This window comes from Larimichthys crocea, chromosome XX (assembly GCF_000972845.2).
Source record: "Larimichthys crocea isolate SSNF chromosome XX, L_crocea_2.0, whole genome shotgun sequence".
NCBI classification, from domain to species: Eukaryota; Metazoa; Chordata; class Actinopteri; family Sciaenidae; genus Larimichthys; species Larimichthys crocea.
The window spans coordinates 4779080-4804558 of record NC_040030.1 but is presented as its reverse complement, the minus strand read 5'-3'; the positions used below and the strand labels follow the sequence as shown (position 1 = coordinate 4804558).

Sequence of the window (25479 nt, the reverse complement as noted above, 5' to 3'; positions counted from 1 at the left end):
CCTTTGGACAGGAGACAAGTTCATGCATAATTATCATTGGCTATTAAAGGCCAAGAGCTGTGCATCATCCAATTGGAGTGAAAATGTTTTCTCAGTTATCTGCACCGTCACATTTATTTTGGTCACTTATTATGACAAAAGTTGGTGAAACCCCCTGCAGTACCTCTGTGGACCCCCTGAGGGTCGTGGACCACTGGTTGAAGATCCCTGATCTGCAAAATATCAGCCATCGTCTACATATTTTACACATATACTAGACCCGATCTGTAGAAAACATGTCCCGACATATCTTTTGTTGCACCTGTCGAGTGATTCTTGCCTTAGTTACAGCAGCAGGATAAATTATATATATATAAAAAAAAACATAATAATACATTTAAATATTGCTTTATTAAAGGGTTTTCAAGCCGCAGCCTTGGTGGAGGTCACGTGTTGCTGGTCAGGGTTTGTTGGGAGGTTTGCAGGAGCCAGTTGCTGTTCTCTCTGATGATAAAAGCTGAGAATGGCTGGAGTTCAAGGGGAATATCAACCAATGTTCTCCACAGTGATTTCATTTCCTTTCAGTGCGATGATTCGATGGTATGCTTGATATATTACAAGTAGCACCTTTAATTAATCTAAAGAAGTGGCGGCACCTTGACTCTACGTACAAAAACAGCATGTAAAAGATTATATGGAGATGAAAAGACCGTGTGGTTCGTTCTGATAGGAGAGATTCACAAGAGCAGGTATTCAAGGCGATGCTGTAATTGCATTGGAAGAACAAAATCAAATAAAAAAAGCAGACAGTATGTACAGAGAGGCAGGAGCACAATCAGAAGATTTCTCTTTTTTTTTTTTTTTTAGGCGTGCAAATCGTTTCGGTTTGTAATCGTGAAACGTTTTGGAGTTCTTTCTTCGTTTGAAAAATCACAAAAAAAATAAATAAAATAACACACACCACACGGAAAAAACACACAAAACTTCAACAACACACAGCGGACACAAACTCACGCACACATACACCTGGAGCGCACACACCGATGTGAAATGTGTGCCATACATGAGCTACTACGTCAGTGGTGGTGGTTGGTGTTTTGGTGAGATGGCGGGAAAGTATGGTGCAACAAAAGCAAAAAAAAAAAAAAAGATTGAATCTATTCATTTACCCTTGATCTCATCAAAGCGATGCCAACAAAGCAGGATTGCAGCTGAATATATTAAGAAATGGTGCGATAAAGGAGGAGCGTTATGTCGGCACATGGTGCAAAACAAAACAAAAAAAACAAAAGAAAGAAAAGGAACACTGGCCTGTCTCCATGCAGAACGGTCTATATTTATCAAACTGGCGTGACGTTTTGCAGCTTCATTGACACATGCAGTGTAGCGCCGCTCATTCACACCGAGCAGCTCAACCCTGAGTGTGTACTATTCAAGGTTGGACTGACATTCAAGAGAGAGAGAGAAAAGACGGAAGAAGAGAGGAAGAAGGTGAAAAGTATGGAGACAAGACGAGAGACGAGAGGAGAGGACGGGGCATTCACGTCGGCTTCGGTGGAGGCAGGAAGTGGGGATGGGAAGCAAGCGGCGGGAGCTGTAACGTGAAGGAAGGAGGGGAGGTGGAAGGAGAAAGGAAGGGGGTAGCTTTTCATATTCATGCTCTGTTGGGAGTGCGCTCCAAAAGAGACAGCAAGGAGGAGAGAGAGAATAAAAAAAAAAAAACCCACGGCTGCTGGAGCGAGGCCGAGCCGACATGAAAGGGGAGAATGATGGAGCAGAAACAGGGAGCTTGTCAAAAGGAGGGCAGCAGCAAAAGACGAGGGCAACGAGGAGGAACACAAGGAGAGGATGGAGGAGGAGGAGGAGGGAGAGAATCTGAAGGTGGCGATATTTAACCTGAGCCGAGTTCAGACATCAACCTGCTGAGTTTTTAAACCTCCATGAGACGAAACACCAAAACACACACACACACATATACATGTATACAGGCGCAAACAAAGCCCGTCCCACCGGGACGTGGACCGTGTCTCTGCAGGTCTGCACCGGACGGACACACCGAAGCACAGAACATACATGCACACGCGCACACATATACAGTGCGTGTATCACGGAGGTGGCATGGGCGATGTTCGGGTCCACATGAAGCGAGGAGGAGGTGGTGGAGGTGGTGGAGGTGTTCAAAGACAAGAAGGACGCAGCGCTATCAACAACACAGCATGGGTTCTCTACTGAGATGGAGGGTCGGTGGATGCACACACCGAAACACTGACGGAGGTCTGAACAATGGAGATGGTTGCGGCAGCGGTGATTGGTTGATGGTTTTCGGTGATGGTGCCGGGGATCATGGAGTGGGGGCGACAACAATGGTAACGGTGCAGAGCGGAGGAGGACGTAGAGGCAGGCCCCCAACACACGGCGACCTCGGACCCCCCCGGACCTGAGTGGCTGCGGTGTTACCTGGGCTGGCCAACGCTCCCAGGGAGGCGGCGTTGGAGGACAGGGGGTTTGCGGTGGAGGGACTGGCTGAGTTTTGGGCCGCCGCCGCCGCCGCTGCTAAAGTGGCCAGGTTCTGCAACTGCAGAGCACTCATACCTGGAGAGAGGAGCCAGAGAGGGTGGTGTCAAACCTTTGGGGGGAGGCTGAGGCTGAGGCGTGGGCTGGGTCTGGCCTGGATGGAGCCGGGGACAGAAGGACTGAACACGGAGTTCAAGCCGCCCCGCCTGGTGTCCGAAGGCGAGCGAGAATATCAGAGGAGTGTGCCTGGAAATAATCCTCTGCTCTGATGGTGTGGAGAGTCTGCAGTGTGTGAAGACAAACACTACAGCAGCTGATTTTTCGCTAATAAGTCCCACGTGTGTTTAAATCAGGAGGAGCAGCTGCTGTGGTGTTGTTAGGTTCGGTGCAGAAACACTCGGTGAGCTGGTTAAACTTTCTCTGAAGCTCGGCTTCGACAAACAGGAGGTGGATCGCCTTCCTGCTGCAGTTACAGCTACGTCTAATCGGTCAATAAAAGTCATGATTAGAAGCTGATACGAAATGTAAGACCGCGTCTTTTCATCATCTGTCTTTAATGTTGTTTATACATGTATAGATCTGCATATTTACATGCATTTCATCTGTATATAGTTTAATATTTACCTGTCGAGCTTCTTGTTTTCAGCTGAATTCATTTCTTGCAGGTATAAAACGGCAATAAAAGTGATTCTTTCCTTACTCCTATCCTCCTTTCCTTCTTTTTTATGCAAAAGAAAATAAACCTAAGAATATTTTTACAGTTTTAAAATAAACTAAACGTCACATCACACATATTTTAGTTTGTACAAGCTTTGGCATCAAAGATGAACTCTCATTTTGGAATTCGTACTCTGAATTAGGACATAATTTGGATTTATCGTAGCATCCCTTGCGCTCTGATTCTTCCCTTTCGTTCAAATTTCACGTTTCTTTGTCAGAGAAAATAAAAATTTCAGTTTGTGAAATAAACTTTAGCATCAGCAAACTGTAAAAAAAAAAAAAGAACATCTGTGTTCTGATTAAACTTTAATTCAAGAGGATGAATGCGTGTCGCTGATATGAACAGACGTCGGCCTCACGTCAGACTTTAATCAGCTGCGTTGGCGTACAGGCCTGTAGTTAGACTAGAAAACACCTTTCACCTCACTCCATGTGTGTGTGTGTGTGTGTTTGTGTGCGTGTGTTTGTGCAGAAGTGTGTGTGAACAAATCATCAGAGCAGGAAGTAGTTCTTACCACGGAGAGAGGCACTTCCTGTGACTCACGTTAGGATTCAGAGTTTAAAGAGGGTGGAGGTGTATGTGTCGTATATACAGTCTGGATGTATATACAGTACCATGGAAATACACACACACTCACACACACACACACACGCACGCACACACACTCTCACACACACACAAATAAGAGACACACACGAACAAGAAGACGCCATGAAGAAGAATCCGTCCTGTTTTTGTTTTGAACGCAGCCGATGACGACAGATGGCTGCATTCACACTTCTGATTGGTTAATTAAATAAAATAAAAAAACTTCTCGAGGTGACAGGAAGTGTGTGTGTGTGTGTGTGTGTGTTTCTGATACATCAGTGCAGAGATTCAAACACAGCCGCCGTCGTCACGTGGACGCGAGTTCGACTCTCGCACTAATTCGCCGCGTGATCGAGACGAGGAGGTTGTTTACTCTCTCCTCGTTTCCTTCCATCTCCTCCTGTTTCCTCTGCTCTGCTTCTTCTCTTCCCTCGTCTTGTGTCATTTCCCATCTTCATTCTTCCTTTCCTACATTTCCTCTTCGCTTTAATTCCCCCTTTCTTTGCTTCTTGACGATTTCCAAGCTTCCTTTTTCTTGCACCTTTACATTTCATCCTTCCTTTCCTTTCCTATTTACCATTTTCTTTGTGTCCTTTCTTTTTTCTTTATATCTTCCTCATTTCCTTTCCTCAATTTCCTTCTTTCCAATTTCCCGTATCTATCCTTCCTCCCTTCGTTCTCCTGATTTCCTCCGTGCCCTTCCTCCCTTTTCCTTTTATCCTCTCATTACTTCCTTCCTTCCAATTTCCAATGTCCTACTTGGCATTTCCCCTCCTTCCTTTCCTTTCCTTCCCGTCCTCTTTCCTATTCCTTCTTCAAACTCATACAACACAGCGATTATCTCTTCCTTTCTTTCTTTCTTCCTTCCTCACAGTTCTACCTCTTTTTCCTCTACACAATCCTTACTCGCGTCTGTCAAAGGTTATCTCGCCCGTTGAACATTTTGAAGACAGTTATGAGAGAGAAAAAAAAAGGGAGGAGATAAAAATAAACCGAGTTAGAGAGGAAGAAAGTCGAACAGAGAGAGAGAGAGAGACAGTATGAGACAAATATAATCTACTTCCCACATCAGAGCCGGAGTATCCGGGCTGTGCAGATGGTACGTGAGTGCGTGAGCGACTGTGAGTACATATGTGTGTGTGTGTGTGTGTGTGTGTGTGTGTGTGTGTGTGCACGCTCTGTATGGCAGCGCCGGGCTGCACCAGGCTGGCGTTGGCTGCGTCTAATTGAATGCTCATTGGTGTAATTGAAGCCTCTCAGCTCTGCAGCTCGTCGTGTTAAAGACTGGGACCAGATGTCATTCAGCTGTGTCACATCGCCTGCCAATCACTAATGCTCGCTCGCTCGCTCGCTCTCCATATCGCAGATGGAGGACCAACAGATCCTCCAGATTCAGACGCCGTTACTCACCCTCGCTTTCCAAATCCCACAGCCTCCATTTATCCTCCACCACACGTCTGTGTGTGTGTGTGTGTTTGAAAGTTTGTAAGCTCGACAGCGGCAGGAAGAAAAATTTAAATCAGCCACGGGGAGATCGCAAAAGTGTCGTAACTCAAAGGAAACACGACACACCGTCACACTCAGAGCTGTTATTGTTTCCCAGCGACTAAACGGCGGACAAATTAAAAGCTGACACCTCGCTGAGAAGGATAGAAGAAGAAGAGGAGGAAGAGGAGGAGGAGTGTGAAGGCTGGGAGGTGAGATGAAGAAACTGTGAGTGAACGGGGAGGGAGGTGCGAGAGTATCTGCAGAGAAAGAATTAAAAAAGAGGAAAGAGAGAGAGAGGAGACGGGGACGTCTTAAAGAACCGAAAATTTTAAAAGCTCTTAAAATTATATTTCTTAAAGATGGAGATTTTTATCTTGTTCAACATTTAATAGGAGGCTTTCCGGCTCGCTCGTGGCTCAGATTAACAGAACTGGGTTAATACAATATGCATTTGAAAGATTCAAACTACTTTATTTCATATTTCCTGGTGTCCTTTTTCGTTTTTTATCACGTTTAGAGTTAAAAAAAAAAATGTTATTTTCTTCCTTTAAACTCAAATCTGGGCTTAAACATGGAGGTACAGATGACCCTCAGTAGATGGCGCCAGCCAGCAGTGCACAAAAATAGCCACCAAAGAAGAAGCCCACTGTTACAGCGTTAACTGTTCCTTTCTTTCTTTCTGTGATTCATCCGTCGCCTCCACCTCCTCCTCTCGGTGCTACTGTTACAAGCCCGGGGCACTAACTCTTGTCTGGCCCCATTAAAAGATCAAGACGATTCTCAGCAACAGTGCATAAATCTTCAGGGCAGAGATCTCTTCTTTCAGTCCGCCACGCGACTTCATCTGTTATGCTCTTTGGTCCTCGAGAAGGCGTAACAAAGAGTCCGCCATCGTCGGCGTATATATATATATATTTATATATCGTGGCTTCGGCGGGGCGTGGAGGAGGTGGAAAAAAAATCAGGGGGAGTTGAAATCAACTGATTTTTGACTCACCGGCCATCTGCTGGATCCCGCTGAAGGCTCCGAGGTTACCGGAGGAGGTCGCCTGCTGAAGCAACTGATGGCAAGAAAGAAAGACAGATGAGGAAAGACGAGAGAGAGAAAGAGAGAGAGAGAAACAAAGTGAGCCGGGTGGATACAAAAAGCTCAACACATGTCTGTACAACGCCACACTCGTAATGAGCGGGTTAGCAGTGTGCTTCTTGCCTCGGCGCTCGATGAGTAAATGAGCTGCTAATACAGTTTGATCTCTCCTCCGAGCGAGCGCCGTTTGTATTCCGGCGCGATTCTTCCAGACAAGTTGAGCATGAAAGCTCTAATCTAGCCGACTAATTAGATTCCCAAAACAAAAGTGGAATACTGATGCTGTCAAAAACTCGTCCTTCAAAGGCTTGAATTAACAGCAAATTAACATCTTGTTTCTATTGTGTGTGTGTGTGTGTGTGAGCTTAATCTTAATCAAAAGAGCCCGATTCACAAAATACTTGTTTTTTTTTTTAAATCTCCTAAATGAATTTGCAGTGAATGAGGGATGTTTGTGTGAGACAGGTGGATTTTGTGGAAGGAAGTGAAAAACAAAAAGGTCAGCGTCTAGACTTTTGCACAACAAGAAGAAGAAGAAGAGGAATCCCGAGAAGTCTGAGGACTGCGAGGCGGAGCGAGAGAACGAGGCGTCCCAACAAAGATTCTCAGAAGATTCAGACAAATGATTTGTGTGATTGCTCCAATTAGTGAAAATTTAATTTGTGTTTTTGCCAATTCTGCTGCAGAAACCATCTGAACATGAACATTTAGAGTAACGGTCATTCTTACTGTTCATCTGACAGAGATTTAAATGATTTTTATAGCTTAAAAGTTTGTTAAACTCTTAAAAAACATCATTTTATCTTTTAGTTTGACTTCCAGGTGACACAGTAGATGGTTTTCATTGGACAGAAGTCGAAATCCAGAGTTCAGTCCACGTTTACAGACCACTAAATGTTTTTTTCTGAATAAATGTTCACTGGAAATAGCTGAAAAAGTTCATCAAACTAAAGCTTAACCCTTTAATTTAACTTCCAGTAGATGTTTTTTGTTTTTGATGACGTCTGTAAAGCGGCAAAGTTTCTCAGAAATTACGTTTACAGAGGTTTTGCTGAGTATATATAATGTTCACTGGTGTGTTTGAACCAGATATGGAGACTTGAGACTCAGTGATTTGGACTCGAGTCGCCGTTTTTATGACTTGTGACTTGACAAAAAAATGAAATACTTGACTCAGACTTGGAAGTTTAAGACTCGGGACTTGACTTGAGACACGATGACTTGAATGACTGACTGCAATCATATTAAGATCAGATTCTGATCTTAAAATACGCCGAAGGTGACTTGCCCAAGAAAAAAATACTTGGGACTTACTTGTGACTTGGTCCCATGTCTGGTTTGAACGTTACTCTCGCTTTAGATGGCGTCACATCACAATGAAAACAACTGGAAGTTTCTGTCAGATAAACAGTTGTATGAACGTTTTTTTTTAGATTTTGGGTTCATCAGAAACGATTTCCTCGTTATGGTGATGAAAACAATGTAATCCAGTATTTGCTGCTGCAGATTAGAGGCACGTGAAAGTCGTTTCTAGAAGACTAAATCTTCCTAAATGCAGCAGGACCTGCTCGTTTTGAATCACGTTTTGGAGACATATATTCTAGTCTTGTGGCAGCCTGAGTCCCCGTTCAGAGACCTCGTTTTCTCGCTACGCTACAGTCCCGAGAGGAGGATGGAGGAGAGGAACAACGACAGGGCTAGAGGAGGAATTACAGAACAAAAGGAAGAAGGGAGGAAGAAACAGAAGGCCAGTGAGAGTATTTGGGGGTTCGGGGGGTTTCGATTGGGGCACTGACTGCGGCGGCGTTGGCCATGGGGCTGCAGTAAGGGGTGGAGGAGGTGATGGTGGAGGTGGGCGACGCGGCGGCTCTCCTTACAGCCAGATACTGCGGGGTGAGGCCGCCCAGGCCCGTCAGGCTCCCCCAGGTGGTCGCACTGTTGAGCTGCTGCATCTGCTGCGCCAGCTGCTGCTGCAGACGCCGCTGCTCCTTGTCCTTCTGCGTGTCGGCGAACTTCACCACGATGGGAGACGAGCAGCCCTGCAGACGGGAGGAGAGGGAGGAGGAGGAGGAGAGAGAGGACAAATAAGAAAACAGGTGAAAGAGGAGAGAGGAGAGGAGGAACAAACAGGACAAGGAAAAGGGAGAGAGGATAAATGAGAGGGGACAAGGTAGGTAAGAAGAGACGAAGAGGAGAGAACAGATGAAGAGAGGAGACGAGGAGAAAATAAACAGGAGGAATTAGATGAGAAGCAAAGAGGAGAGAGGAGAGGAGTGGAGGAAATAGAGGAGGAGAAAATGTAGAAAGATGGGAGACAATATGAAGGAAAAAACAGGAGAGGAAACAAGAAGGAAGGAGGAGAGAAAGGAGAGATGAGGAGAAAAAAAAAGAGAAGACATGAGAGGAGAGAAGAACAGATGAAAAGGAGATGAGGAGAAAATAAACAGGAGGAATTAGATGAGAAGCAAAGAGGAGAGAGGAGACGCAGTGGAGGAAAGAAGAGGAAACAAGGAGAGAGAGGAAGAGGAGAAAGCAGAGGAGAGAAGAGAGGAAATAGAGGAGGAGAAAATGTAGAAAGATGGGAGACAACATGAAGGAAAAAAACAGGAGAGGAAACAAGAAGGAAGGAGGAGAGAAAGGAGAGATGAGGAGAAAGAAAAAAGAGAAGAAAGAAGAGGAGAGGAGAACAGATGAAAAGGAGATGAGATAAGAAGAGGAGAGAAGAAAGGAGATGAGACGGGAGAACAAAAAGGAGACATGAGAGGAAACAAGACGAGGAGAGGATGAGGAGCAGAGAGGAGGAAAAGGGAGGCAGAGGAGGAGGAGAGAGAGGGAGGTGGCATGGGAGAGTAGAGAGCAGAAGGACAAATAAGAAAACAGGTGAAAGAGGAGAGAGGAGAGGAGGAACAAACAGGACAAGAAAAAGGGAGAGAGGATAAATGAGAGGGGACAAGGTAGGTAAGAAGAGAGGAAGAGGAGGAGACGAGGAGAAAATAAACAGGAGGAATTAGATGAGAAGCAAAGAGGAGAGAGGAGAGGAGGAGACGCAGTGGAGGAAAGAAGAGGAAACAAGGAGAGAGGGGAGGAGAGAAGAGAGGAAATAGAGGAGGAGAAAATGTAGAAAGATGGGAGACAAAAGGAAGGAAAAAACAGGAGAGGAAACAAGAAGGAAGGAGGAGAGAAAGGAGAGATGAGGAGAAAGAAAAAAGAGAAGAACAGATGAAAAGGAGATGAGATAAGAAGAGGAAAGAAGAAAGGAGATGAGACGGGAGAACAAAAAGGAGACATGAGAGGAAACAAGACGAGGAGAGGATGAGGAGCAGAGAGGAGGAAAAAGGAGGCAGAGTTCAGGAAAGACGACAAGATAAAAGGAGAGAAGAAGGAGGAGAGGAAACAAAAGATAATTAAGGAATCATGTTTGGACTCAAACAATAAGTAAATATGATTAAACACACCTCGTACATACATGTGTGTGTGTGTGTGTGTGTGTGTGGTGTGTGTGTGTGTGTGTGTGTGTGTCGCACAGGAAGCTGCAGTCTAAAGCCGGTGGGCTTTCTTCTTTTCCCCCCACAAGGGTTCAGTTATCTCCGAGTCCAGAACGGTTTCAGCAGAAACAGATTTCCTGAGTTCACCAACTATTTCATCAGCTCATATGACGAGAGACCTGATGTGTGTGTGTGTGTGTGTGTGTGTGTGTGTGTGTGTGTGTGAGAGGAGGAAGATTTAAAGATTTGGACAATCAGACGAAGTGCATCTAATTGTCCGAGTGTGTGTGTGTGAACTGTCACACACTCTCGGGATAACAAAAGACGCTCCGGATGAAAGTTACGGCGACGCGATCGCCACGCCGCAATCAAGGCCCGACCGCGGGCAAATCCGGTAGAGACAAGGACGAGTAAAAAAAAACCTTTTGATTGAAACATTTAGTTTGAGGCGCGACATGTGTGTGTGTGCTCACGTGACAGTAAGAATTTAGTGAAACTTCGAGCATGAAATCTCCTTTTCAAAGAAACAGTTCATTCCTCGAGTCTGAAGAAAGGTTCATGACGGACGTTTGTTTTTACGTCTGTTCTACATCAGTCAGAGACCTCTTCATTACAATTTTTGACTAACTGATGAATAATTTTGTTCATATTGTGTCACCAATAAGTTCCCAGAGCTCAGAGTTTTCTCCAAAACTCAAACATATTTAGTTTATATTGATATAAAACAAATCACGACATTTTATGACCCTTACACTGATGATCAGAAACTGTTTTACTAATTATCTGCCTAGTGAGTTAACACCCTCGATGAACAGTTCTTTCCTCTAGTTTGGAGAAACTTTTTATGATGGACACTGTTTTATAAAGTTTCTATACGCATAAGAAACATTTTCATTCTGTTTTTGATTAAGTGATTAATAGTTTTATTCATATAATGTCAAAAAAAACTTCCCAGAGCTCATGGGAACATTCTTAAATTCTGTGTTTTCTCCAAAACTCAAACATATTTAGTTTATATCAATATAAAATAGAGAAAAGCAACAAATCACAACATTTTATGACCCTTATACTGATGATCAGAAACTTTGTTTTACTAATTATCTGCCTAGTGTGTATTATATCTGAGTTAACACCCTCGATAAACAGTTCGTTCCTCGTAGTTTGGAGAAACTTTTTACGATGGACGCTGTTTTATAAAGTTTCCAACGGATAAGAAACATTTTCATTCTGTTTTTGATTAAGTGATTAATAGTTTTACTCATATAATGTAAAAAAAAAAAACTTCCCAGAGCTCATGGAGATTCTGTGTTTTCTCCCAAACTCAAACATATTTAGTTTATATTAATATAAAACAGGGAAAAGCAACAAATCATGACATTTCAAGAGAGCAGCATGTAGAAAAGAGCGTCTAATGATCAGAAACTTCTCGGCATACATTGTTTGAGATAAATAAATAAAGTTTGAAGAAACTTTCATGACAGACGCTTGTTTTTATGTCTTTTCTATATGAATATGATGCACTACCATTATGTTTTTGATGAACTGATTAATAATTTCATTCATATAATCACCAAAAAGTTCCCAGAGCTCATGGAGACGTGCTTAAATTTCTTTGTTTTTATCCAAAAACTTGTGGAACAGTGGACGTTATCCACCTTGAATCTACAGAATCAAAGCTGACGCCACAGAAAATCCCTCATGAGTGCACGGTCATACGTAAAGAGCCGGTCCTGGAGCTTAACGGGGAGATAAAATATAACGGAGACGATCACGACAACATGTCGTCTAAACTGCCGCCTGCTGCTGCTGCTCGATATCTTTCACACACTGAAGCAGCATAACACTCACTCTGTGGCAGCATTGCACATCATTTCACCATGCATCTCCCAAAGCATGATGGGAACTGTAGTGCAAAAGGAAAAAAAAAACTCCAAACACTCACTCATTGAGCATCAGCATCATTTTACGGTAGAAGAGTTACAAGATGTTGCTTTAATTCATAAGAAGGGAGCGAAAACAATTTAGGCGGACGTAAAAAAAAATAAAAAATGAATCACTAGGTTTTTTTTTTTCTTCTCATTTGTCCCTCAGGGCTTCCGTACAAATGCAGCGATGCAATAAATCTGCACATAATGAGAGCAGAAACAGCCCGAGGCGCGATTCAGTGAATGTTTCATTTTAAGGCAGGCTGCTTAGTCAAACTGACGTTTTTACACTGTACCTGTGTGTGTGTGTGTGACCAGACAACCTCTCGACTTTATCAGCCCAATGAGCATGTCTCCTGTCTGTCTGTCGGCGGCGGCGGCGGCTCGGCCATATTTACTCCGTCTCTCTCCACCAGTCATCTTCCCTCTTTATTCTGACCGGCGACAGATAAAGGAGAGGAGACGACGGGAGAATTGCATTTTGAAAGGGAGGAGGGTGTCAAGTCAGTCGATTCCCCTCGAGAGAGAGGAGCTCCCCATCTCTCTCTGCTAAATATCTCATTACTCCAGCTGACACCCAGCGAGCGGAGGGAAATGCAGCCCAGAATGAGAGTCCTGCCCTGGGAGAGGGAGCGAGGGCGACGGGGGTCGCTCTGCGGTTCTCCCTGAAAACCGGGCTGGCACTTTAAAGTCTCTCAGGATGATCGGTCCAACTTTGGAGAACACGTGGAGCTCTAACAGCCGTCTCACAAAGAAACAAATCACCATTGATTTTTACCTTCGGGGGGATTTTTAATAATTCATCACAGATTAGCAACAGCTTGAACCTCCATATATCAAACGCTGTGTGACTACAGTGCTAATCAGCCACGAGTGAGATGAAACAACATCACTGTCCAGGTGAAAACAAACTCCAAATTAGGAGGTTTCATTCATAGAAAGTGAAGCCAAATGATTAAATGCTTTTTAAAGTAGCAATGTTCATAATTCTTTTGAATTAAACCCTCTATTAACTTGACTATTGACGTGTTACGCCTCGCCTTTCCGACTTTTTAATTCCATCTTTTGGATGACTACGTCTTGCGTCCATCAGATTATTGTCTGGCCGAATTGTTTCTGTTGCATTTCTGGCACAGTAGCTGCTTAAAGACAGTTTTCTGTTGCATTTAGTGTTGCTAAATGAACCAGGACTGAAACTTTAACATATATTTTCCATCATATGCTTAATAAACACATTAAATTAGCTCAAAATAGTGTTTGAAAAGTTCACGTTTTCAACTTTTTCTGCAAAAAGTCGATCAGTTTGAAAAGATTCACTCCCCTAAAGTAAAAAAAAAAAGTCGATCAGTTTGAAAAGATTCACTCCCCTAAAGTAAAAAAAAAAAGAAGAAACATCCCGACTATCACGTGTTCTCACCGCCCGGGAAGCTTTTTATTTATTTTTTATTAATCCTTTTCGATATTTGGCGAGCTAATTGTTATAGGTATTTGTTTCTGATGGGCGCCTGTGAAAACGCTGCCGCTGGGCGCAATTACACCTCATGTTGTGTTAAACTAAATCTGCAAACCGTCTGATTTGTTCTGAATTGGCCACTTTTGAGCACAAACAGCACGAGGGCAACACGACCACTTTACCGCTCTATGGGCGCGGAAATATTTCACGAGACCCCTCGACGGTCGTTAACGCTGAATTTATTAATAACGGACATTATGAGGACACTGATCCGCAGTCTTGAAAACAGTTGTTTCGTCTCTGATTTCATATATTTTGAATATTCGGTGTCATTAATCTGATACTGGTGGTGCAGCATCGATTTCAGGAGGCTGCAGACTCCCATGTTGCACATCTTAAAACATTAAAGAGCTCCTGGAGTCTCTCTTTCTTTCTGTTGTGCAAAAATCTTTACAGTATGTATCATAAAAACACCAAATTTCATCACTCAGCAGGTTGCTTGCCCTCCAGTCACTTGTGATTGACACATGCATGACAACCTGTAGTCTCAAATTCAAACTGCAGACACGGCAATAAGCACCTGGCATAATTATGGTATCCGGATTTATTATTATGTAATTACAGAACATTTACCCCGGCTGTGATTCGACCTCGTCTCGCCGTCCACACAGAAATAAAAGTCTAACTTTTTTTTTGTTTAAAGTTACAGACTCAGCTAATAAACCCGACGCTCTGAGGCAGCTTTACACATCACTTCCCCAAAAAACGCAGAGACGCACGCGGACTGAACTTACAAGCTCCGGTTCGTTTACCTTGAAAATCAATCTCTTGTTGCTTTTCCCAGAGACTTCATGTGCTCTGAAGCTCCTCCGTCTCGTTTATTCACATAGCCTTTAAATGTCAGACTATGTGATCTTCAGATACTAATAAGCAGGAGTCTCTGTTAACTACGGGAGATTCTTGTTTTGTTCTGTTTCACAAACTGATCAGCTACATGCTTGAACACAAACTGCCACAGAATATTACATTTAACTTTAGTTTCACAACGCAGCGCCTTCATTTGAAAGTTTCATTTCCAGGCTTCTGCTACAACATGTATCATTGTTTTCTCTCTTTGTCTGAAGTCTGAAGTTGCTTTTGTGTATTTACCCACAAATACTGAACAATATGTTAGTTTGAAACAAGGTGCAACAACTATTTGTATGTTTCCTGTATGAATAAATTCAGAGATATGATTTAAGTGTTGTTCTGTAGTAGCAGGTAGAGTAATGCATCACTAATGTGCTAAAACTATGTGAAAAAGGGGGCGTACGTAACACTCAGTCAGCATTAGTTGCAAGTACAGTGGTCCCTTGTTTATCGCGGGGGATACGTTCTAAAAATAACCCGCAATAAACGAAATCCGCTTTAAAGTTTTACAATTATTATCCATGCTTTAAGGCCGTAAAACCCCTAACCACACACTTTTATACACTTTTCTCAGACAGGCATTAACATTTTCTCACATTTCTCTCTTATTTAAACTCTCAAAGTTCAAACTTTCGCAGATTTAACAAAAATAAGTACGATACTGTTTTAGTAAATGAAACCGTATTTCACACTTCCTCTTCGTCCTGGTGCCGCTCCGCTGTAACGGCTTTTTCCTCCTTGGTGCAGGTGTTTTTTTCCCGAGTGCAGAACATACAACGCATTTTGTACAGTACTCCCTTAGCCAATCAGGACGCAGAACACAATGCGCGTTCATACTGTACAGTACGCTGTAAAAAAGCAAAATTACACAAAAAAAATCTGCGAAAAGCGAACTACGTTATAGCGTTATACTACAATTTAAATCTGCATTAAATCTTAAAATTTCTGTTTTTTTAAACTTTATTCTCATTTTACTTTGTGGTGCGATATTTCTAATATTTTGGTCACAAACTGCAGCTGATAAACTGATCACAAAGTTATAAAATAACACTTTATATCTCACATATTCACAATGAACTAGTTGCTTAGTAGCATGCGTATTAATATTCTGCTGGATCTTTAGTAGCCAAATATTCTACGTCTAATTGACATGGCTGATATGATATGCACGGTTTATTATCTTCATTGCTCTTGTTATGTTTGTCTTGTAAGACTCTGGGAATATAAATGACCTCACCTTACTTAGCAGGCCGTTTTTCTTGAAATAACCTCCTAATCACTTCTTATTGAGAGTAAGGCAGGACGTTTGTTTTTGGCCTTGGAGAAAGTTGAATAGACTTTTAATAGACCGGAAATCTCTGAAGTGGATCCATTAATAAAAGAGATATTTCTGCTTGTGCTGACTTTGTTCTTCTTTCACTGAATGGGTAAAAAGAGCCTGTGCATCTCAATAGACCTCCATTATTTCAAGGTGTAAGCGACCTCTTAAGAACAGGGTCTGTTAATTGCAGTAGTTAGTCTGATATAAATGGATTTAAGTGTGAAGAGGAAACTGTGTGGGTCAAGACTACGGAAGTTAGTTAGGAGCTAGTCTGAGTTTTTAGAGTCGTCTGGACACTGATTCTGGTGAAACTGGATCATATTTTATGGAGAAAATGTTTTCTGGTTTTCCCTCTGTTAGGACTGTGAGAGTTTATCAGGCTGTTTCGGATCCACCGGAAAGAGACTGAGGGCAGGTGGGAATGCTGATGGGGGGGAGCCAATGTCGTGCCAGAACAGGAGCTCTGCAAATAGGTAATGTAACTGGGCTCAGCAGCCTCTATGAGACATAATGACGGAGCCGGAAATACTGTAATCACTGGCGAGAGCTTGGTGAAATAAAAAGGCTGAAAGACAGACGCAAAATCGCAAAAAATACCGATTTCTACTTTAATAAAAGTACGATTTATTACATAATATATAGCCGAGTGTCACCTAATAATGCCAGCTGAGGTTAAGCACATATAGAGTCTTTTGTAACTGCGGTTGTATTCAGACATTTTTAAGTCCTGCTATGACTCGTTCTCGTTTAAAAACCAACGGCACCATCCTCCCTCACATGGCGTCTCGTCTAATATCAGCCCCCTGATTAATCTAATCTAATACTTTCCTTCCACTGCTGCTCTCTCCGTGTCTGTCTCCTCTCTTCACTACAGTTGACAGATGTATTTGCTCGCCATTTAAACAGCCGCTGCTCGTGTTTTCTCTCGTGCTCTACTTAAGCTCCCGTCTACATGCGCTTGAACGCTTGTGCATTCATTTCGTGGCTGTGTGTGTGTGTGTGGATAATGTGCAAGTCATGTGGGGGTGAAAACAGAACGGTGGAAAACAGAAATCAGCGCTGATGGAACGCTGCACAGGAGGGAACTGAGCGCTAAATGAGTATTTATAAAAGGAGTGAATAATGTAAAGGACAAATCGACACAAATGCAGCAAAACGAAGGCGACCCACTCGTCGGCCTCGCGTGTCTTTAGAGGTTCGACGGTGAATTACCTGTCGCGCTCGCATCCACTTTCATTACGGCCTGACATTCGGCGAGCATGTGCGGACGCGCACGTGTTTGTACCTCAATGTCACGGCGTAATGAGAATGGATATGACAGTGACGGGGCCATCAACGAATGGACAGCCCGGGCCGCCTCGCCGACATGTGCTGCTTACGTGTACACACACAAACACACACACACACACACACACAATCTTGCTCTATCTAAGACAGTGGGGTGCAATAGAGCCAAGACAATAACCGAACTCTATTTACCAGACCTCGCTCCCTCATACGGACCCGAAGTAATTACTTTTAAATTGCAAAACTGAGGAACATTAACAAACGGTTGCGGCAATTTAGGTCTGCCCGGGGCTAGACAGCTTGTTTTCAAATGGAAATGAAGGTATTTTGCCATTGTCCACTGCAATATCGTTGTGTTATGGTTTAAGGCTTCTTCTTCTTTTTTTTTTTTTTTTTTTTTCAGCGCGCCTGATAAAAAGCCGTGTTTACCAGGCCCATTGTGGCAGGCGGCTGCTCAGAGCGAGGATAATTCTAGCTTAATACCAACGCTGTCGGAGTGTCACTCCTTCTACTCAGAAAGACACTGCTGCTGCTGCTCGGCCACATAAATCAACACAGACACTTCGCTGATATTCACAGTGGGGCAACATAAACAGGAAAAAGCCCTACTCACACACACACACACACACACCAAACAACACGAAGGGAGGACCATGTGTTTTTGCACACGTCGGGGTCACGGCACATCAATAGCAGCCGTGATTATCATGATCAGCTCTAATGAGGGGGCTGCGGGGGTGAACGCCACTCGTCTTTTTTTCTTGGACACAGCCTGTTATTACCACTTTTTTTTTTTTTTTTTGGGTTGCGTCTCTCTTTCTGACTCACACTCGGGTCTTTACGCCGTGTAATTCTCTTCCAATCACGGCCACCGCCGCCGCTGTCATCCCGCCCTGTCACCGGAGCCTTGACAATGTTGACAAGAGGTAACACAAAGGGGAGCCGTCCCCATTTACGGCACCGCCGGGGTCGCTGTACGGCTGATGAGGTCTGTAATGCCACCTACCCCCGCTGTGGCTGCTGTGTGTCAAAGGTGGTGCTGGTTTTTTGAGACTTTGCCAAACTTTAGTCCGATGGTTGGAAAATTGACGAGCAAAATAAATGACAGATTTCATCACAGGGCAGAAAATGGGAGTGTTGGATCTGTTCGAACAAGTCAGGAGTTCAGCATGGACCCAAAACTAAGACATGAACCTCATGCTGTATGTAAGAAATGAAGGCAGACATCTGATTTTTGGATCTATATTTTTGCTTTCCACTTGTCAGACCAATGCAACTCTTGGGTGTTACTACTTGCAACACATGACAGGCACGGATACATAAGTTTGGCACAGTCAGAGAAAGAAATAGACAAGTTTGACTGCTGAGCCAAACACGGAACAAAATCCACGTTTGAGGAACGCTACCCCGCGTTTCTTCTTCTTAATAACTGTTTAGATACTTTATATTTTATACAAAGTATTACTACTTTATCTACTGTTTGCATCCAACGCTTTTTGCATGCCTCCTTCTCTAAAGATCCTCCTGATGTTTCCCCAATATTTTCAGTGCTTTTGTTTCTCTATTGTCAAACCAATGTTGTATCATTACATATATGGGTAAATGATCAAATTGAACTTCCCTACATCTTTGCCTGATCTCCCCATTTCACAGGTGAAACTCCACAAGAATTCACATTTCAGTTCAGGCTTTAAACCCCTTTGAGACATTTTTGTAACTTTGGGACTTTGGGGTCAGTTTGACTAAAACTGATTGGAATAAATGTTTTTAGCAATTTCATTATTAATTCAACACATTACATAACCGCTGCTCATTTGAAACAGTTCAAGAAGTGTCTGATCGTGGTTATAAATGACAAGTCTACTGTTTAATTTCTATTTGAGGACACAGCCGGATGGAAAGCTTTTTTGTCTGATCGTTTTAAGCTGCAGGCTTGAACGAGAGTTGAATTCGACTCATTTACAGTGTTGTGCACTCATTTCATCTGTTTCTGCTGCTGGAGCCTTTAATTCAGACTCAATCCACGCTGGAAGTGCGACGAAAATGTTACAAGGCCCAACCTAGAAAGTAGTAAGTCGTGACTTTTACAGAGAGGTGACTCAAGGGCTTACAGGTATTCGAACTCGAGGCTGACATATTAAATTGCCGGCACATTAACAGAGTGAAGTGCATGTTTAAAAAGGAGCTAAGGAGACAGAAAGTGACAGAGAGAGAGAGAGAGAGAGTTGAAGAAAGGGCAAAGAGTACAGTACCTCCATAGTCTGAGACTGGTGCATGGCTTTGATTGCATTCTGTGCCATAGCTCTGGTGGAAAACGTGACAAAAGCACATCCTGTAGGGAGGGGAGAGGAGGAGAGGAGGGAAGGGAGGGATGGTGGGACAGTGGAAGGGAGGAGGGGGGGAGGGCAGAAGGGCAGGAGGAGGAAGAGGAGGAGGAGGAGGAGGAGGAGGGAAGACAAGAAAGAACAAAAACAAGACAAAAGGGTTGGACACGTCGTTGTTATAAAAAAACCCAAACAGAGATTGATACAGAGAACAGCTCACAGGAGGACAACAGTGTTCTCAGTCGCTGTGGAAACAACAGCCGAAAAACGAGCACAGTGTCATGACAACCACAACCCCCGTCCCACCACCTCGCCCCATCCACAGCCGCCACAGGACATCTGAGACAACCACATTCACCATCGGGGCTTTGGATTGGCTGTTGCCGGCACCTTCCCCGCCTCCCTCTCCCTCCTGTCTCTTATTTATTTATTTATTTTTAAATTTTTCTTCCTCTCGCTCCTACACGCTGACCTAATTAGTCATACCTGAATTCAACCGCTCTCTTCTCTCGACAATTCAATGATGTGATTTGCATGAGAGCGATTTGGGGGTGGGGGGGGCTTGCATTGTGCAGTCTGATTGGATGCCCTCTTTTCTCTCTTTTGTCAAACGGTAAAAGAGATGTGGCGGTGGCGGCGGGACAAAATATCCGCAGGGGGTCTCAAGAAGACGAGAATCGGATAGAAAATCATATTAATTCAACCCACAGAGGGGATGAAGAAGAAGAGAGGGAGGCGTGGTCGACCTCCTGATTTTAGCCAATCGAGATGGGACGCAGCTTTTTAGGGGAGTTTATTATCGGTTGTGTTTGTCTGGCTGGTTAGGGAGTGATTAGAGGAGATAATGTGAGAAGTGCTTCAACAACCCCCCGGACTAATAATATACTAACAAACTCACCAAGCCATGTTAGCGCAGCCAGGCCTGAGCTGATTACACACAGACACACACACACATACACACACATGTTGTTCAGGTTCGGCTGGCTGACTCGTGGCTTGGCAATAGAGGAAAAAACTAATAGCTGGGGTCATCAGATAGACTCTCCCTGTGCTGTGTGGATGGGGATGAAGGGGCGGAGAGGGAAAAGAGAGGAGAAATTGTGGAGAATGGATAATGCAACAGAGTGAGAGAGAGAGAAAGGACAGATGTGTCGAGGAATAGATGCGATCATTGTCCTCTTCCACCTCTATCAAAAAGCCTGCTGTTGCTGTGATAGAACGAGGCTGAGAGTGACGGATGGTCAGCTTTTTTATTTATTTATTTTCGCCTCCCTCCCGCTTTCATCCACTACACAGATTTCAGACGGAGGCTTTTCCCTGAGAACAGAGGATGTGACCTTGTAGCGGGCCACGCATCTCTACAGCGGATGGTCTAATCACGTCTTTTGACCACCGCGTTTGTAGCAAATAACAGACTGCCTGCCGGCCTGCCACTTTGACACATTTGTAAAACAATCATTGTTCATGTCTTTATAAGAAGCGACTTCTCTGTCAGAAGCAGAAGTAGCACGGCTCTGCAGAACCTCCGAGGAAGGAGGTTAAGGGTGTACAAAGTAACTTTGGGCTCAATGAGTGAACCATGGTTTCTTTCAACCATCATTGCAATCGTTATCTATTCTTAACCAAGTAGGTTCAGTTACATCCATGTAACCAAACTAAAATGCCAGACTTGGACACTGGCGGTTGTGTTTCTCAACGTCTTATAGGTCATCCCATATTGTCTCCAATCAACGTTGGGTTGTTTTGACCATGACTGTCTTTCCTAAACTTTGCAAAGGCAGCTGGACTGGAGTCTCGTATCCAAACCATTGTGGTTCAATCCAATCAGCGAGAAACTAGTGATTGGCATAGAGGTTGCTCGCATCAATTTTATCAGCTGGAGAGCATTACTTCATTGAAAGAAGAGCAAAGAATGACGTGAAGTTAAGGTTTTCCTAGATGGAAAAGATGATTTCGCTCTTCTTCTGACTGGTTTGGGTAAGTTTGACTATGATTTTTAGATGTTGATCTAGTTGTTCGCCTGTGATAGACAAATGGTTCAGCCAATCATCTGCCAAGTATTTTTGGAAAGCGCCTGCCCTTTTCCCATTAACTTTCAACGAAAGCTTCTTTCCCTAACCTCGACAAAGTAGTTTTAAGTTGCCTAAACGCATGCAAGCAAAGCTCCTCTAGCAGTTATTCGTAATGGGTATGGATAGTTCTAACGATATCGCCCAGTTGATTCGGGCACCAGACCAGAAAATGCTCAAACTGTTAATTTTGAGAGGTGATAACACAGAAACCCATTTCGTTGATTAATTTGGAGGGCTTGCTGAAAGTGACAGGATCTGGAGGGGAAAAAAAACCCCAAAAACTCAAAATATGCCTCAGTTTCCTATTATATTTCTTGCACATCTCAGCAAAAAAAAGTATTCAGAGCTGTCACAGATTAGTCTAAGAAATAAAGTAGGAATTATTGAGAGTTTAAGGTTTAACATTTCGACAGACCTCCTATTGATCTTGTACCAAACATATTTGACCTCCTTTTTTTTTTTAGTTTTGATGTCCCTCCCAACTGTTGAAGTTGTAGTCCACTCACCTTTTTATGTAAAACTGCCTTGCTGACTTAACATTAGAGCGGTAAGATGGTATTAAAAGAGACTCAAGGTTATCAGATTCTGCTGCACTGACCTAGTAAACATCCTGATGTGTCCTTTACAGTGCCGGGCTGCTGTGCTTGCTGGTATTACTGTAGATAGGACATCTGAAAAAAGGGGGTCATTTTTTCAACTGATTCAGGGGACTGTCTATTTTAGATGGGCCACAATCTGTCATTTAACTTCTTACTTTCCAGGAGGTTGCCCCATCCTCTGCAGAGAAGCACTGCCCCAGAACTGGATCAGTTCTGGAGGGGGCCTCCATTTGGGTGACCCCCATCAGACCGGTTCCTGATAGGTCCTGACTCTATTTATAAAACTGGTCATCTACAACGTCATTGGATGTCATCTGATGGAAAACTCCTGGGTGTGCCTCCAGTTGGCAAGAATACTTTTTATTTTCCACCTTCTCAAAAACATTTCTATCTTTAGCTGATTTTCTTCATTAACATCAAAGCTGCTAATGACAAAAAAAAAACAACAACTTTCGGAGCCGTGCTTTCCGTGCATGTCTTATTTTTCACGGCAGAGAGATGGGACGTGGCTTAAGCGCTAAAAATACCTCACGGGCCGCATTCTGTCGTCAGCGGAGAACCAAACAGTCCTTTAATGAAAGTAGGGTAGCTCCCAAGGCCCAGCCATCCACTGGTGGTGTGATCCATATTTTATTAATAGCGGGATGGCGTAGCGCTCCTCTGATTGATACCGCTGTTTAATAGGAGCTCAGCAGCGAAGCTAGGTGGGACTGAGTGCCTCTGGGACTTACAGGCACAAAGAAATCCTTAAAGACCTATTTATTTTCCAACCTGGTTGAGGTTGTTTATTTACTAGCGAGACCCAAGCTGGACTACCAGCATTTCCTCTTTGACTTGCGTCAGTGGGTAAATGGTTTTTATCAGCTCTGCAGAAATGAGGATTTGGCCATCGCATCTGAAATATTCATGAGGACGAAAGAGAGGAGCTGAAAATGGATGGAGGAAGGAATTGGGGAAGGAGGCCGATGTGGGAAGAGAACAAATTGATGCAGGAGAGGATTCTAGGACAGCCAGGGTGAATGATAGAGGTAGAGGAGGGGTGGTGCTGGTTTTGGAAGAAGCAAAGGAACATGGGAGTTTGAGTAGTTTAGTTTGAGGCAAAAGATTGGTTCTAGATAGAGACAACCTTGAGGAGAAAGAGAGAGAGAGAGAGAGAAGACACATTGAGAAAATAAGACTCAGGTCAACAATAAAACATCCAAAACGTCCGACAACCACATAAAGAAAATATACGTGACCGACACATCCACATTGAACCTGATGACAATGACAGCTCGTGTGACAGGAGGAGGAGGAAAAGGAGGACAGAGAGTTTCAAAAAGCCCCTCCATCTCCTCAGCACATAGAAACCACAAAGGGGAGAAGGGAGGGGGAGGTAAGGAGTGTGGGGAAGATAGTAGAAATGAAGGGGGTTGGGCAGGTGCGAGTGTGTGGATGATGGAAAGGGCTCCCTCTGTTACTACAAGAGCTATTTATAGAGGTACAATAGCTGAGTTTGGATTGATAGATGAGGCAGCTGGTTTATGGTTGTACTCGTGAGATCTGGTCATATTTCAACCTGATGATCTACTCAAATGGTGACTTTGGGCGTCTGTTGGAGAGCACATCTGATCCAATTGGTTTGACTGCTTGTTAATGGGCTCCCGTTTCTGTTTTTCTTTTTAAAAAAAAAACAGCCCTGGAGCACTTTGTTTAGAGAACATTATGTGATTACATGAAGCAATTAATTCAACAGGTATTCAGTTTTTTTCTGTTTTCCTTCGCTTGCGCCGTGTGGATTCAGCACAAAAACCCTTCTCCAAATCAAGGGAAGAAATTTACAGTTTTTTAAAATGTTGTTCCACATTCGGAGTCGTGATTAATTGAGCCCTTGTGTTTGCAGATTATTTGCCATTGGAGCTCCATGACTTTGGAACAGTCTCCCGCCAAGTCTCAGAGAAAATAAAAGTTGTTGCAACAACAACAATGGTCAGATTCAGATTTACTTACTCATTTTTAAGGATTGTTGGTTAACTGTACCAAACCCAGGTATTATACTGGCAAATCAGACCCAACTCTGCTACTTTCTTTGGCATTATATTTTGCACATGCCTTATACATCACAATGTCTTAAAGTTATATGTTTATTTGCTTAACTGACTTGAAGAATGACACTGATGTGTCCTCCTTCTTTCTTTCATGAAAAAAGCTGCTACAACATGGCTTTAAAATTGAAGTTCTGCTGTGAAATATAACCAACCTGATGCACACTGTAAATGCAACAAGCAGCATTTATGGACTTGCCGGTTCGAAAGTGCCCTCAGCCTCACTACGGAAGCATCAAAGAGCTTAGGACTGGCTTACGGTGAGGCTAAACTGGAACGGCAGGGGAAGGTGAAGGATATGAATGGAGGTTAGGAGGTCAGAGGAAAGGGAAGGGGATGGTGGTTGGGGGGGGTGATCTGGGACTGAGGCTGAGAGAGCAAGAGGGGAAGAAAAAAAAGAGAGAGAGAGAAAGGCAAAAGAGATATATAGAGCGAAAAAAGAGAAGCATGTATTCACAGTGGCCACAACAGCCTCAAGATGTCGCTCCAGTTCATTTGTATTCACTTCTTTACGTGACTCCAACAAAACCTTGAAGGAAATCTAAACCATTTTCAAGAAGCAGCTGGTTGAATACAGGAACTGATACAATGTCTTTAGTTGACACAGAATTAAATATAAAAGCCCAATTTCAATGTTCATGTCAGCCTGAACTTCTGATTCACTGAGAAAAACATGCAGAGTATAAAATATGTGGGACAAGGACATTTGGTTTGTTGGCTTTGTAAAATCACTCTTACTTCAGCCTTTGGTCCTTGCAAGTAACAGGCAACGCTGGATTTGACCAGGGAGCCATTTTACAAGGATTTTAAGCTACAGTGTGCCTGAAAGAAGAGTACATGCACACCATAAGTTGATGCCCCAACTGTAGCTCGACCTTCTTATACGATATACGCCATCCTTATTTTGGAAGATGGCACTGTGCCATTGGCGGCCTGTTGTAGCAACTTGCTGGATCTAGTCTATCTACCTTCTTCCCTACCTACCCACATTCCAACCTACCTATCAACAAGAGACAACACCTGACAGATGAGGAGCATTGCAAAACTAAACTTAGAGTTGGTCGCTACCAACCTGGACAGAAGTTTCACCATTTTTTGAGAGGTCTGCTCTAACTTTAACTCTACTGTTCTTTGTTTTTTTTTGACATGCGCCATCCTTTTTTTTTGCAAGATTGCACCATACTAGAGGCAACCTACTGTGGCAGCTCCCTGAGTCTGGTTATTTTTGTTGGGTTTTTATCTTCAACACCTTATACCTGCATGTATTTTTATGTATATAGCCACTATGCCTACCCTCCTACCTTGCTACCCACCTAAATTCCTACCTAACTACCTCTGCACCTACCTATTTAGTATGATATCTAACCTGACAGATGAGGAGCATTGGGAACAAAACTAAGCATTGGTCTTTAGCTCTACCCTACTTTGGTTTTTACTGATTTCTTTGATATACGCCATCCTTCGTTTGGAAGATAGTACCTTGTTCCCTGTTTTTGGTTGTTTTTTGTGTTTTTTCTATCTTCAGCACCTTATGCCTGGATGTTTTTACTGTATATGGCTGCTATGACAATGTTATTTCCCTCCCTAATCTCCCTCCCCTACCCATCTACCTACTTGCACGATATCATACCAACCTGATAATG

At 43.4% G+C, this 25479-nt stretch overlaps 1 protein-coding gene across 25 annotated transcripts in view; it reads right to left on the bottom strand.

The window, feature by feature from the left end:
- celf2 (cugbp, Elav-like family member 2) overlaps positions 1-25479 on the bottom strand; it is a 201109-nt gene that overhangs the window by 10873 nt on the left and 164757 nt on the right. For 9 of the 25 annotated variants that reach the window (XM_027272031.1, XM_027291963.1, XM_027291964.1 and 6 more), the window contains 4 exons: positions 19010-19089; positions 8174-8416; positions 6288-6351; positions 2437-2571 (listed from right to left, as the gene is read on the bottom strand). In XM_027272031.1, the coding sequence (XP_027127832.1) occupies positions 2437-2571; positions 6288-6351; positions 8174-8416; positions 19010-19089 (522 nt within the window). The remainder of the gene's footprint in view (positions 1-2436; positions 2572-6287; positions 6352-8173; positions 8417-19009; positions 19090-25479) is intronic. The other 16 variants (XM_027272017.1, XM_027272018.1, XM_027272019.1 and 13 more) reach the window with 3 other exon arrangements.